This window comes from Lepisosteus platostomus, chromosome 1, assembly GCF_059453375.1.
Source record: "Lepisosteus platostomus isolate fLepPlt1 chromosome 1, fLepPlt1.hap1, whole genome shotgun sequence".
Classification (NCBI taxonomy): domain Eukaryota; kingdom Metazoa; phylum Chordata; class Actinopteri; order Semionotiformes; family Lepisosteidae; genus Lepisosteus; species Lepisosteus platostomus.
In genome coordinates this window covers 498184-513228 of record NC_142611.1, presented here as the reverse complement: position 1 = coordinate 513228, position 15045 = coordinate 498184, and the positions used below count along the sequence as shown (strand labels likewise).

At 45.2% G+C, this 15045-nt stretch overlaps 1 protein-coding gene across 3 annotated transcripts in view; it reads right to left on the bottom strand.

The window, feature by feature from the left end:
• The window catches only part of lnx1 (ligand of numb-protein X 1), a 46842-nt gene that overhangs the window by 9656 nt on the left and 22141 nt on the right, over positions 1-15045 (bottom strand). For all 3 annotated transcript variants that reach the window (XM_088628381.1, XM_088628539.1, XM_088628459.1), the window contains 5 exons: positions 9634-9878; positions 8668-8823; positions 4699-4907; positions 3734-4096; positions 1066-1200 (listed from right to left, as the gene is read on the bottom strand). In XM_088628381.1, the coding sequence (XP_088484507.1) occupies positions 1066-1200; positions 3734-4096; positions 4699-4907; positions 8668-8823; positions 9634-9878 (1108 nt within the window). The remainder of the gene's footprint in view (positions 1-1065; positions 1201-3733; positions 4097-4698; positions 4908-8667; positions 8824-9633; positions 9879-15045) is intronic.

The following is a 15045-nucleotide window of genomic DNA, read 5'->3' as shown; positions in this document are numbered from 1 at the left end:
TAAGAGTGACCAATATTGGTATATGTTTTTTTATTTTGTTTTAAAATGGTTTCACGCAGAAAAAAAAGAGCTCTGCAATTTTGAAATAAATGTTTCATACAATGTTTTCATAAAAAAGACCAGTAACCAGTAAAAAAATCAGCAGCTCAAAATTAGCCATTAAATCCAGACCATAAAAACGATTTGTGTGCACTAAATTGAAATTGTACATTTCAATTCATGCAGAAGGCAGTTCTCTGATTATACTAATAAAGTAGGAAAAATCCCAGAGGAACAAAGTCAAGTATCCCTTAAATCTTTTGGACATTTTCTTAATACAATTCTGCTGCAAATAGTCTGATGAGGAAGTTTTATTCCACTGTGAAATTAAAAAAAGATAATTGATTTTAGATTATGCTTCTCTGTTTGGCCAAGAAATGATTCCATTTTGATTATTTTGAAGATTATTTTTAGCTAAATAATATTGTTCAGCACTATAAAATAGAAAGGGTGGAACACAGAAGTCGACGAAGGGAAATTTGTTTTTTGTAGGGTTTTTTCAGCGTAAAGGAATTTGTTCTGGGTTCACTCAGCTGGGGGGTGGGGGGTTGAGGCTTTGTCAGCGTGGTGGTGAGGAAAAAAGTCACGATATTCTGTCTTTAGTCAACCAAGGACCCAGTAAGAGACAGATATTTGTTTCTGCAGCATACGGCATCCTTAAGAATTTGTGTTCTATTAAAAAAAGAAGCAGCTTCACAGTGCCCTGCATAGCACAATTCATAGTAATCTAATTAACAAAGTTTAATTACACGTTTGAATATACTGAGTCTCATCATTGCTACTACAATGTTTCTGAATGTAGTTATTATTGTGATGTTTACAGTACAGTCACAGCTTCACGCGGACCTGCTGCTGGCTTTAGAAACCAGTCAGCAAGCACTGGGTTTGCCAAAGCCAGCTCACAGCTCAGATGGGCAGTAATTACGAGGCTACAGAGCAGGAGCAGAGACGGAGAGGGGGCAACTACAGAGAGGAAAGGGGCGCCGCCGAAGAGCCCCCTTGTGGGGGGGCCAACCCGGGGCTCACCTTGCTGGCGTGGACCTCCTCCTCGGGGGAGTAGGGCGGGGGGCCGCTCATGGTCCAGAGGGGCTCCTGCAGGATGTCTGGGGTCTGGGGTCGGGACTGCCGGGAAACGATGAAGTGCACGCGCGCCTCGCTGGCCTGTGGGACGAGAGCCAGACGTGAGCTGCCTGCTACCCAGCCGGGGCGGCGGACAGGGGTCCCGCACGCGACACCTCTGAGTGCAAGGGGCTGCCACTCAGCTCCCAGCACCCAGGCTAAACACACGCTTGAGCACTGCAGGGGGCCGGTGCGGATGTGTCTGGGATTGATGAGGATTGCCTCGCTGTTTCTGAACAGTGAAAATGTTTCTTTCTCTCTCAGGTGGTTCTGAACCAGGAGCAACAGGCTGTGAAATACCTGCAGCTGCAGCTCATCTTGCAATTACTTAACGTCCACGAAGAACTAAGAACAAGCATCTTCGTCCAACTGTCTTTGGACAGCATTCCCTTCGGCTTCTGACTGCTGAGGAAAACCAAGCTCTCTAACTTTCCACTCAGAATATTTAGAACATATTCCCCTCCCCCCCACCTTCAAAAATAATATTTAACAATACAACATAATTGACAAATACTGTAACATAAGCAGGAAACCTTAATGGTCAAAAGTACAGTATGTTCTTTGAAGTTTAGATTTTATCTAGATAAAGTCTGTGATTTGCATCAGTAATCTGTATCTTGGTCAAATGAAATGTCACTTAATAACGCTGATGTCTACAGAAAGCCAATCGACTTTTACAAGACTGGCTAAGATCCATTAAAAACTTTGTTCTGCAAGCACAACATGCCATATAAAAAGTATTTTGTGTGCAACAGTCCAACAATGTGATAAATTACTGTAATGTACTACTGCACTATTCCCATCTAACGCAATGGGTTCTTTTGTTAGATACATGTTTACTAAACATAACAATGACACTTTGTTTAACCTTTGAAATAGTCAGACATTGGACCCCTTTGCCAAATGCAGTTTGCGTTCTCTTCTTGCAACCCCAGGGCTGAGAGATGGTGATTTGTAATCATTTGTTCCTCTGAAGATAGCACGCTCTCACATATACACACTCTCTCCACCACACACACTCACAAGAAGATAAGATGGAGAAATATTGGCACAACTTGGTTTTTGTGGAGGTCATTGGCATCATTCATCAGTCTTGTAGAGGGAATTTCTTGGAGTTATCAAAACACTGGAATACGTTTTTTCTATACCTCTGACAGAAAAAAATCACACAGAAATTGGAAAAGAAAATAATAGATTCATTCTAATCAGTTTCTTTTCTGTCCGGCTCTTGATTTTATCTCCCAGGGAAATGTTTTGCAAGGAGTTGTGGTCACATTTTCTAACTCTCTGGAGTACATGTAGGATAAGTAATGAGAAAATGTCTGATACAGAGTGAGGAAACATTCACATACATAAAACAGTACCCAAAAAGCATTGAAGAGTAAATAACGCTGCTTTCTTATATTAACAAATTCATCTGTCCAGGACTAGGAAGAAAAACAACCTCCCAAGTGTGTTTCAGATTAATGAGATCATGTCTTTATAACAGGACAGTGACGTTATTCCTGACTGAGGCTGTGTCGGAATCGGCAATTAAACCAAGTTGTTCATTTCCCATAATCTATGAGTTTTCAGTTTTTCATGTTCTGCTCAGGGAGGGGAGCGAACGAAACTTGTTTCTCCTTAGTCGGGCTGTGTGCGTCTCTTCAAAAGATCAGGGGCTTGACTCAGCACCTTTGTGATCTGTGCTGTGCTTTGCTGAACTGTGTGGTCAGTGCTTTCCCTAATATTCATGTCAAGAGCTGGGCAGGAGGGGAGTCTGTTTCTGTGTCTCCTCAGCTGTTGTATTTCGACACCCCAGGACTAGTCACCACAGGCATTACCGGACAGCCACACTTCTTTACAGGGTTTCGGCTGCTCAGCAAATGCACAAAAGAAAGGAAAATAAATGATGTAAAACACCTCAAGCTTTCCACTGCTTTGCATTTTATTATTTTATATTACTGTTAGAAGGCCTTGTAAACGTGAAAAACCTGTTAACACTTTATAATGTTTGAAGTAAATAATCTGAAAGATCCTAAAGCTTCTAAATATTTTATGCAGCTCTCCACACTGCATGTGCTAACTAGGGGGGGTCATTTTGAGCAGGAGGCTCTTCTCATTGTGCTGCATGATGATGTATTGTTTGTAGTTCAGCTAAATGACCAAGAATCTTTGCATCTTCGCATCAGCCATGAAACCCTTTCCTTCAGTACAATTCTGGCTAACACGGGGGAGGTTATGCGAGCGTACCAGCCCAGTGCAGTGCAAAGCCCCTAGCCTACAGTCAGGTACATTCAGGCTGGACCAGAGCGTCTTGACTTGGGGACGTCGGAGGAATTAAGACTCTCAGCGCTCCGGCATCTCCGGCTTCTCCACTCAAAGCAAACACAAGATCGCATTTTTCAGACCGGCTGCAAAAGAGCACTGTTTTCCTGGCTGGAGCCCTGAGAGTGATTCACGTCCGTCAGTGCCTCCAGCCCTGACCACACAAGCCTGCCGCGGCCCACGAGAGGCAAGAGGCGGGCCAGAACCGGGGGGAGATGCTCCCGGAGCGCGGGGGCACGGGGGGGTGTGACGCGGCTCTCAGAAGCACCTGGATGAGCAGGGCGGCGTGCTCCGGCGCCCCGTAGCGCAGGTCGTGCCCGTTGATCGCCAGGACCCTGTCGCTGACGCGCAGCTGCCCCTCGCGCGCCGCCAGGCCGCCCTCCAGCAGGTGGAAGATGAAGACGCCGTGCTCCTCGGGCCGGCGCACCAGCTTGATGCCCAGCTGCTCCTCGGGGCAGCTCTTGGTCAGGATCACGTGCAGGCTGTCGTCGCGCGGGCCGGGGCCGTCGGGGCCGCAGCGGTGCCGGTGCCGCTGCTCGCGCAGCACGGTGAGCCGCAGCAGCTGGCACGGCTGCTTCAGGACGGACACGGCGTAGCGGTGCGGCACGTCGCTGATGTCGATACCGTTCACCTGTGAGACACAGAGCCCGCAGGTCAGCAGGTCAGGGGGACACCAGTGTGACCCCCCAGGTCAGCTGGTCAGCAGGACATCACTGTGACCCCACAGGTCAGCAGGACACCAGTGTGACCCCCCAGGTCAGCGGGACACCAGTGTGACCCCCCAGGTCAGCTGGTCAGCCGGACATCACTGTGACCCCACAGGTCAGGGGGACACCAGTGTGACCCCACAGGTCAGCGGGACATCACTGTGACCTCACAGGTCAGGGGGACACCAGTGTGACCCCCCAGGTCAGCGGGACACCAGTGTGACCCCCCAGGTCAGCGGGACACCAGTGTGACCCCCCAGGTCAGCTGGTCAGCGGGACACCAGTATGACCCCCCAGGTCAGTGGGACACCAGTGTGACCCCACAGGTCAGCGGGACACCAGTGTGATCCCACAGGTCAGCGGGACACCAGTGTGACCCCACAGGTCAGCGGGACTGCAGTGTGACCCCACAGGTCAGCGGGACTGCAGTGTGACCCCACAGGTCAGCGGGACACCAGTGTGACCCCCCAGTGTCACACGCCTGTCTCCACAGTGGGGAGCGTTGGCCCAGGCTCCGGGCTCGTACCTTCAGTATCACGTCCCCCGGCAACAGCCTCCCGTCTCGGGCTATGACCCCCTCTCGGTAGATGTCCTGGATGAGAATGCGCACCAGGGGCGTCTCGTTGCCGCCCACGATGGTGATGGCCAGGGCCTCGCTGGGATCGGCGCGGTTGATCCTGATGCTGGTGATCTCCCCATCAGGGATCAGGTGGTGCAGCTGGGGGAGAGCCAAGGCTGCAAGAGACGGCACAGCAACAAGGGGCTGTTTCAGTGGGAGGGGCTGTGACCTGCAGCCCTGGAGGGGCTGCCTGCTTACACTGGGCCACTGAAACGGCAGACACAAGGTCACTCATGGATAAAAACGGAATAAAGCAGCAGAACAAGGTAGGCTTTCTTCTCTCCCAGGCCTGCCTGCATGGGAAGACTGAAGAGAAAGACTGCAGAGCTACAGGGGGCCACAGAGTGCCTTTATTACAAACTGGTGTTTGCGAGAGGAGTCTGCTTTTGGAAACCAATCTTCTTTCCCAGGGGATGAACTAGCACTGGATAAAAAGAAAACTTTGGATGGAAACCGATACAACATTTTTGTATGCAACATTAAATCATTTTTAAAACCTTATTTACAATAACAGAAGATTTTTTGACTCCTTGTAAGAGCCATCAATTGTTTGCGGAAGATTCTGTATTTTCTTAGCTCAAGACTGCCGCCATGCAACAAGCTTGCTTCTTGCTCATGAGATGAACTCTGCGACTCACCCTTCAGAATATTCCAGTTCAACTAATGGGTGTGCTGTACTGTGCCACTTGGGGGCATGAGAGCTTAGCACTGCTCCATTGTCTGCTATGCTGCTGGAACACAACACAGCCGTGACAACACCTACACACCAGGCCTTCACCGAAACCTAAAAAAGGTCTATATGGAGTGCTTTCGGGTTTCTGCAGAAACCTTTACAAAACCATAGAAAAGATTTACAATGCACATTAACAGAAATCTAAACAGGAGAACGAAGTGTGTGATCATATGGCTACATTATTTTGTGTTTTAAAGTTGCAATTACAGTGCAACAGAAAATATAAAGAAACAACACCTTGAATGTTCAATGAAACATCCCAGAATGACCAGTCTTGTATGTGTTGCCTCAGTCTGTGCCTGTTTGTCATTCTCATTAAGGCACTGGATGGGTAGCACCAGAGCCCAGCCAGCCCAGAGTACCAGGGGTCAGAGGACAAGAACCTGTTACAGAAGTGGCCTCACCCTCCGAGAAACCCAGATGGTGGAGATCTCTGTGGCACAGCGCCTGGTCTTCTGGCACAGGGAGTTTGCCAGTTTGCCACTGTCCAGTGGCTCTGAGCCCGTGGACTTGGACAGAGCAGAGCAAGCTGCTGTGGCACCAGTGCAGTACCAGGGAACGGGTCGGGTCTGGCAGGGCCAGTGAGCCTTCATCCCCATAGTTCTTCCTTTCCCAACTCGGAGAGTATCTGGAGGAACATCAGTGTGTGTTTGGCACAGAGGGCCTAATCATAGCGAGGAGCGAGACTTGCAAGCATGGGAGTTGCTGGGTCCTATGCGGGGTCTGGGAGTTATTTTACTATGAGGCCAGGACTCTGGAAAAAATTAAATTCCTCCAGCAACGCCAGCTCGCCTCTCACTTCCTCCAGCTGCTTGGCTGAGACCACTGTGAAACTGTTACTCCCAAAGGCTGACAAGCAGCAGCCAGGGCTGAACGGAACAGATCCTGGAGTCCAGGGCATCATTCCGGAGAGCTGGCAGCGCTAGTGATGAAGCTTGGGAAGATGCATCTGCTTCCAGACACAGGCCGCGTCAGGGACTTCTGAGAGGAAACTAGGATGTTTCTTTCACATCTACAAATTACTGGAACGTGAAAGAGTGTTACAGATGATGAACTCCATGAAGAGATGTCCCTTATTGTTCTTAGCTGTGCATGTCTCCCAGATCACTTTACGCCTCAGATTCTGAGAATCTGCAGCTATGCGTCTCCTCCCCCTGTCGTTGCCATTTGGATAATTTCCAGAGTCAACAGCTTCCTTCTTTGTGTCCAGCTTCTTCCACAGCACTCAGTCACAGACTTCCACAGACACCCCAATGCTTTGAACAAAGGTTAGAAAACAAAAAGCACAGGGTATTACTGGGGCTCTTTGCTCTTAGCCAATTCCTAGGAAGCTTCTTTTTCCCAAAAGTTCCAGAAGAATGCCTCCCACATTTTCTACACAATAAGTCAGAGCTCTTCTGGGGCGAGGTTATTGAAAGATCGGGATAAAGTCCGATCACAGGACAGCACAGAAAGAAACAGCAGGCGTGAAAGCCAGCCCGATTGTGTGCCAGACACTGGCCTGGCTACCCCACCTGCTGCTGTCTCAGACTTGGCCGCTTTCTTTTGTGCGCTGCAGTCCTTCCTGCCAAGTCAGCTGAGCCACTTCCAATAAATCACAGGCAAGATCCCTTCAGTCTTACAGGAACCACCTGATTCGGGCGCTTCTGTCTGAAATCCTAATCAGATTTTTCCACCCTGTACAGAGTGCAGCGCAACGCTGTCGAACCTCAACATTTCACCTTGCTGTTCTCTTCCTCCTCAGCCTCAGGCTTGTTTGCTTTCTCAGAGCATTATGATCCATACAACTGGTACAGCTCCCACAAAAAAATAAATCAGTATTCTCCCGGAAAATGGTAAAACATGCCTCCAAAAATGCCTTGGACTAGACAGCAGTTGCAACTTTCTGTACAAGGCCCCAAATGGGAAATGTATTAAATGCCAAAGGTATGAATGATCTAAATCATGTACACAAATCCTGCGGCTGCACCGTGTTCTTTCTTTCTGGGATTGAGGTGTCCAACATGATGGTATATAGGATCTGGGGATCTGAAGGCTAGAGCAATTTCTGTTGAAATGATTTATTGATCACATGCTGAACTAACATCAGGGGTTACTGTGGTTCAGAATGGCACACATGTGTGAGTCACCCAGACCTCCAAGGCACGATGTCAGCGTGGAGAGCATGGCTTTTCCTAAGATTCTGCATGGGATATTCTGACTGGATTTCTGAGGATACAGCTGTAGTCCTAATGTCAGGCCATGCTTCAACAGCAGCTTTGCAGAATTCACAGAATACTGTCTCCCCTCATCCCACCTACTCTTTTTCTCAAAAAAAGATTTAGCATTCCACTCCCAAAAATCAGTCCTTTTTCCAATCATAAAAACATTTTGCCCACAAGCTGTGTAGAACTATTTCACTGGTGGAGTTAAAAATAATGTGAGAAAAATAACACAATTTAGTAACAAAAAATGTATAGCTCAGCAGTAAAGATGTTTTTCCACAGGGAATCTCTTTTCATTGACATGCGGAAAGAATACCTCTATCAGAGAAGAGAAATATGATAATCCTGAGATAAACAGATAAACTGTAGAAAACAGAAAAAATCATTACAAAGGATTCATTGCACGGGGAGGAAACCATGATTAATACTTTTATGACATATGGATGTGTAAATAAAAAGCCTAATATAATGTAATAATTGTAACACAACAAGATGTGTTCTTTTCCTGAAGGAACAGAAAGGTCTTCCAGACACCCTGTTGTAAATCTGCAAGTTTAGCAACATTTTCAACTCTCAAGGAAACAGAAAGCTATGTGCTCCTTGTGAAAATCATAGTGAAACTCTGCTTACACAAACATATGATTTAAAATGTTTCAATCTAGATCTAAGCACAAATCTTTTAAAAAAATGAGGAATTCATGCCCCTCTCATGAGAGTTTAAAAGCGTTTGTGACACATTGTGACATAAAGTTCAGGTCAAATAAGAAGAACATAAAGCTTTTTATTATTATCAATGTTTAGTCTTGCATCAAAACAGATCATTCCTGACTGACACATAAGGTCTTAATCTCATAAAGAAACTGTGAACAAAGAGATACAGTATACGCTGCCCCTCTCTGCTCCTCTCTGTCACGGCAGACAGGCACACGGAGTTCTTACCTTCCCGGGGAACATGGGAGTTCCTCAAGTTGTCACGCTCCTCCACCGTCTCGTTGACAACCGCATTCCCACTTTTCGTTCTCCTGAGGACGCTGAAAGCCCTGTTCAGGCGTTTGAAGGACCTGCTCCTGACAGATGTGCGGTCGAAATTTCGGACTGTGGAGAGAGAAGGTGGGCAGAAAGATGTCTTAGCCTGGGCTCTACCCTGCGGATCATGTCTGGACTTGTCTGGGATCCTTTCCTACTTCGGACTGCTCCTGCCTACTCCTCATGGCCACTAGGGAAAATGAAAAGGAGGGCTTCCTGTGCATTTCTGGATTACAGCATTTCACCTCTCCGAGATTTCCAGACCTGCTGTCCTCTTTAAAATCAAATTGAAAACTTCAGCTGTATAGTAGCTGTGAGATGAGCACTTTAACGTCAGTAAACCCATACAGAGAAGCATTCATGTCCCTGCAACACATCTATTCTAATATTATTTCCACAGGGCTTTGAAAACCTGCAATTGATCAATTATTAACATCCCACATTACCACAAACAGGGCAGCAGTCCCACTCTGACCAAGGATAGCAATCCAAATCATATATTTTTTAGTTTTTTCAGCATTGCACATCCAAATCATTTTAGGATATTCCAAAGATGTAAATTGGTGTGATAAATTTGGAGTACTGGTTTGATAAATTCAAATTTTTAAAGTTACAGAAGCCCATGCAGCTTTGTCTAAGCTATCTGGGAGTAAGGAAAGGGAGGATTCAACCCAGGTTAAAGTTGGGATCACATTATCTAGATGGACAAGGTTTGCCGAAGGTCATCAAGATCCTCGGCACAGGAAGAAAGTGTTTCTAAACATGTGGCACAGAAAGAACTGGTTTGACGTTAAGAAGAAGAACCGGCTCAGGATATGTGGCATAGCGCCATTATGAGTCATGACCAGGGCCGAAGCGATGCGTTTTTTCATCACCCACGTTTTTTGGTGTTGTTTCTTGCAGAGAGACTCGTGCTGCTCCCAGTCTGGCTGTCCTCCGCGCTGGGGTCAAAGGCAGGGTTCACGAGCCCCGGGTCATCGGAGAGCAAGGCCACAGCGGCAGAGCCGGGCACCTCCGAAGGCACCGCGGCCACGGTGAGCTCAGCCGTGCTGTCGGTGCCGTCACCTTCCTGAGAGCGTCTCTTCCTGTCGGCCGAGAGGCCATAGTGCGACGCGCCCTTACACCTGAGGACAGAGAAGTGCATGGTGGCCATCTGCACATTCCAGCCGGAGCGGGAGCAGGACTGTCACAAGTGATCAGGGTGATTCGGGCTCAGCTCAGAGCGGGCGCTTGTCATTGGCAATAAACTGAACAAACAGTGGCTCTCGGACCGCTCTCCTCCTCCTGCAGGCTTGTGTTTTTCCACATGCAACTCAGGCGTCACGGCCCATTTAGAAAACTGTTATTAACATAACTCTGAGAACTTGAACACGTACTTTGAAATAAGAAACAGACGTCGCGCTACCCTTTGCTGAATATCAATATTGCCACAGTCTGGTTCAGGAAACCTAGTGGAGGGAAATTATCTCACATTTTCTAAACTGAACACATTAAATATCAAAAGTACTTAGGCGCAAATGGCCCTGGCCAAAAAACATCAGAAACTCAATGGGATGCTCACAATTTTATCAGAGTGTTTCGTTTAGGGGAAACACTTTGCAACGGCAGTGATCAGAACATAGCTTCATTTCCTAGTTTAATTGAATCCTGTATTCCCAGGTCAAAAGTGCTTTCAGTGTGTACACTAAGCTGTCAGTCAAGCAGTAGTTGAAAGGTCATGACCTTTCAGCCGCAGCTCTTGGACATAATGAAACTGAACCACTGATCCGTGTTTGTTGGCTTTTTAATCCCATTTCGTTCGGTTCCACCCCTTCAGGGTGTCAGCTTTCTGCCATTCACTGTCCTAGCCTGACATACAACATAGATGTATTGTTACAGATAATGAATGCAATTCACCTCTGAACAGAAGAGGCACTGCTGAGGGCGACGGGAGCAGACACAAAGGAACTGAACCAACACACACGCAAAACCAAACTACTGGTTTGTATGGAGCATCAACTTGTCCCACCTACTTAACCCCTGCAATGTTGACAACAGCACACGGCATTGTCTGAGTAAACGCACTCCCTCTTTAGTATGTGTCTGTGTAGACAATACAGCCCATCAAGGTGTTTTGATGCTAATGCTATCCCAAGAGTTATTTTATTTATTGAGAGCTGTACTTTCTGTGGTTAGCACTGCTATTGTCAAGTTGCAGCAGAGAAACAACATTTCGACCTGCTGTTGTTAAGTATACTAGACCTGCGGTTTGAAAGAAACCATCACCACTGCATGTAATATGAGGAATAGCACACAGAGAGTTGGAGTAATGCTTCACACTCTGACTGGCCTACAGAAGCACAGCATCACAAATCACTCTGCGTTCGCTGTACCTCACCTCACCTCTCTTCATTTTGGTAAAGGAGAACCCTCATGTTGCAAATAGAATTTGAACCACACAGAAACTAACAACCTGAAAGATTGAAATTACATTTTGCAGCCTAACTGCGTTCTTTTCTGATTAGGACAGAGAATAATGTCTGCAAGGTGGTTTAATGTGTTAAGCCAAACATTTCAAAGAACGAGATAAAGCGTCACCACTGCCATGAAGAGAGCTGCTCTGTGGGATGCAAACCTTTCAAGCTTCTGCAGTGAAGGTCGGCATCTTTAATAATTCATCTAGCAGCTGAAGTGGAGGTTCTGCAGATCATGGCTTATTTTCACACAATCACTGTTTCACATAAAGTGCTACATATTCAGATTCATTACCAATCTACAATATTTACACTAATGGCAGACAGGAGATTTCAGCAGTTCATGGTCAATCACATCTCTGGAAGGTTTAGGCTGAATTTCAAATCTGTTCTCAGCTGATTGAACTGGTTAAATAAGGGATGTTGTTGATTCTTATTAAAAAACAGTAAAAAATAATACTTTAATAAACAAAAGTATCACCAGGTAGTTTGGTCATGATTTAAACTGTAGAGAAGATGAAAAAAATCCTTCAAAAATGTTCCCCTGTAATCCTCTTTTTTCATTTTTTTCTTATCACACATTGATTTTACAGCTGGATGTACTCCAGCACACCTAGCTGTTAGAACACTATTGTGTATTCAGTGCTGTAGCTACGCCCTTACCACGTTGCAACAAGACTGATATTTATTCTGCTTGGAGTCACACGATTCTGACTGACGCTCTGAAGACTCTTACACTGCCTTATTGAAGCTAGGGCCGGTCCAGGCTCAGTGACCGCTGGGGCTGCTCTGGTTATTGGTTCTGTTATTATTCAAAATGAAAAGAAAGCAGTAACTTAGCTGTGAAAGCAGATATCTGGAGCCCCGAGGTGAGGGCAGTGGGGTTCACATGGGCGTCCACCCACGTTTAGCTCTCGGCCGTAGGGACCAGTGCTGCTCGTACCACTTCACACCCCTTCACACACAACGCCCGAACTGGGAAAACACTGAATCCAGGACCGGCAGAGTACCACCAGTGGGATTGAGCACTACAGTAGATTTAAGAAAGCTACCATGAGACACATAGATTATTTATTATCCCAGTGCACCAGGTTATATATTATTTTTATTATTTTACATTTGTCAGTTACTAGCACTTCTGTGTGATAAGGCATTGCATGCATAACAGGGAATCTCAGGATATCTTGTACCTGATGTAACCTCTGCAGATTAAGGAAGGGGAATCTGCTTTCATATAAAGTTGTCTATTTCTTTACCAGAATTAAAGATCAGTTCTCAATTACAAAATAAACCAACAGTTGTGACTGTTCTCAGCAGGGGACAATAAACGTCTTCAGAGGATTATCTCTCGAGCTGTGATTCTCGGCCTGAGCTGACACTGCCCAGATATACTGCAAATCAGAGGGAAAACTCGGAGTGCTCGGCTGTGCTGAAGGGGTATAAAGCCCTTCCTGGAAGACTGTCATGGAAGCCCAGGGAATTCAGAATGAGGGAAAATCTCAACTTCAGTCATAGACAGGCAATTTTTTTATTTTTTATTTTAAGGAAATGCTTATTTTATCAAGAGTTTCAAATTCTTGTCCAACAGTTCTCTTTAATGTGAAAGAAACAGTTCAGGAATTAGTACTGGAATAACATTTTCAATTCTTAATGTATTTCTTTACATTTATCATTTGTTGCTGTTTTTTCATATTCTGTAACAGGGTTTTGCATATTGTTAAAATGAACATTACACACATTTTCTCACAACTACTGAATATACTTACCCTTCTAAAAGGTAACTATAAAATCTATAGATGGCTTTTTTAACCTGCATCTAAATAACTCAAAGAAATTTAAATCTATTAAAGGAAATTGGTGAGGATATCACACGTTTGTAAAATGTAGTGCATTTATGCTAACTGGTGATTTAGTTTAAATTATCTCCTTATGTATAGACTATATATAAAGTACAGTAAACTTCACTTGAATTGATATATGTACTGGTCATTGTTACCTAAACCATTCATAATGCTACAATAGTGCAGCTACCTAATCCTGTCTTAAAAGCTTTGGATAATGTTAATTAAAATCATCTTGCCTTACAAGATAAAGGCAGAGCAAACTGCTTAGCCTCTCAGCTGCCTACAATGCTTAACTTAATCACTCCTCTTGAAAATGTTGCCATGCCTCTCTTATGTTTTGTTGGAAAAACAACTTAACAAATTGCATATTTATGGAACAAGGTACACATTTTAAGGGCAATGTGCTTCATGCTGCTGCACTAAAATGACCCGCATTACTACAAATGTAAGTTGTTTTGGACAAAAGTTTCAGTCAAATAACTCAGTAACTAATAAAGTAACTAGATAAAGACTTTCTTGTGGGCCCAAGGGTATAATGTTCTAGTGCCAGACTGTCAGTGTTATTCTGCAGGAGCTGCCCTGAGTGTGCGGGTTGTTGTATCACCAGTCCCGTTCAAGTCCCTACAATAAAATCAGAGAGTTTCACTTATACTGCATCCTTTCTGTTTTTCACACCGGAAAGAGAGCTGGTTCATGTTTTGTGACAGACCTGAACTGGAACCTCTTTTACAGCCAAACACGTATTGAGAAGGAGGTGACTTGTCATCATACTTATCTGGCTGTCCATCGGAGAGCTAAAAGGAGATGAGGTACAGTACAAACTACAGGTCATTAAGATGAAGGAAATTACAGCCTCTTTTTCACATACTTTGATGCATGCCTTTAAGACCAGGAGTTTTACCGTCTTTGAAGCCAGCAAGCATTCATTAAGCACTCTCTTCCTGAAAACGCACAATCAACATCTCCAGTCACGCAGGGCAGAGCAAGAGGAGGTTGGGAAAAACTTCATTAGTGTACCAACTTCAACATGTGCAAAGCTGCATTTCCAAAAAGGAACTATTTCATACACATAAATGTGCTTTTGTTTTCAAACCATTGTTATAAGGGCCTCAGTCGTGTCACTGCTCATACACTGTTGGTCTATTGATATCATGAGCAGAGTCGTGGTTAGTAATAACAAAACACTGCTTTTCTGGTGGAACTCTGTAATCTAAAGCCCAAAATAAACCTGACCACAAACTCATTAATGCCCCTGAGAATTTCAAATCCTCTTGTAGATGAGTGGATTATCATTCCTAACCCAAATACGGTGTGTGTTTCTGACTATAAAATATATGCAAACGTACAATCAGCCAAAAACAACACTGTTGCCACTGATGATGAAAAGACAGCAGACAGGTGAGGAGGCTGTGTCACCACATCTCAAGTCTTCATGTCGTCAGACATTACACGGCGCCATGCCCCGTCGCACTGAAGACTGTATTTTGGGATGTGTTTGGATAAACAGCAGGTCAGCCTCATCTACCTGTGGAAAGCCGTGACTTGGAACAGCACTGTAAATCTTTCTATTCGAAGGTGGAAGATGTTTCCTGGCCAAAGCGAGTTTCCTGTGAGAGAGGGATTTTGATTTCCTGTGGCTCCCAGATTATTCAAGATAAAATGCCCAGGAGCTCCAGAGAATGGCAAGGCTCACACACCCCGAAGCTACAGTAGAAATGCCCCAGTTCCTACCATGTGCTTTGTCACACTATAGTGAAGCAGCACCTTATAATTACAATTAACGTGACCTTTGCAATAAATAACACAAAATCAACAAATTCATAACAAAAGGCAAGTAATGTCAGCTGAACTGGCAGTGACTGGACTAGCACACCTCATCATGTTATTCATCAATTCTGGAGCCCAACAAGTACGTTTGGACACTATAGCTCTAGGGACAACAGAAAGATCTATTGAGTGCTATTGAAAGATCTAGCAAAAAGGTTTCCACAGCC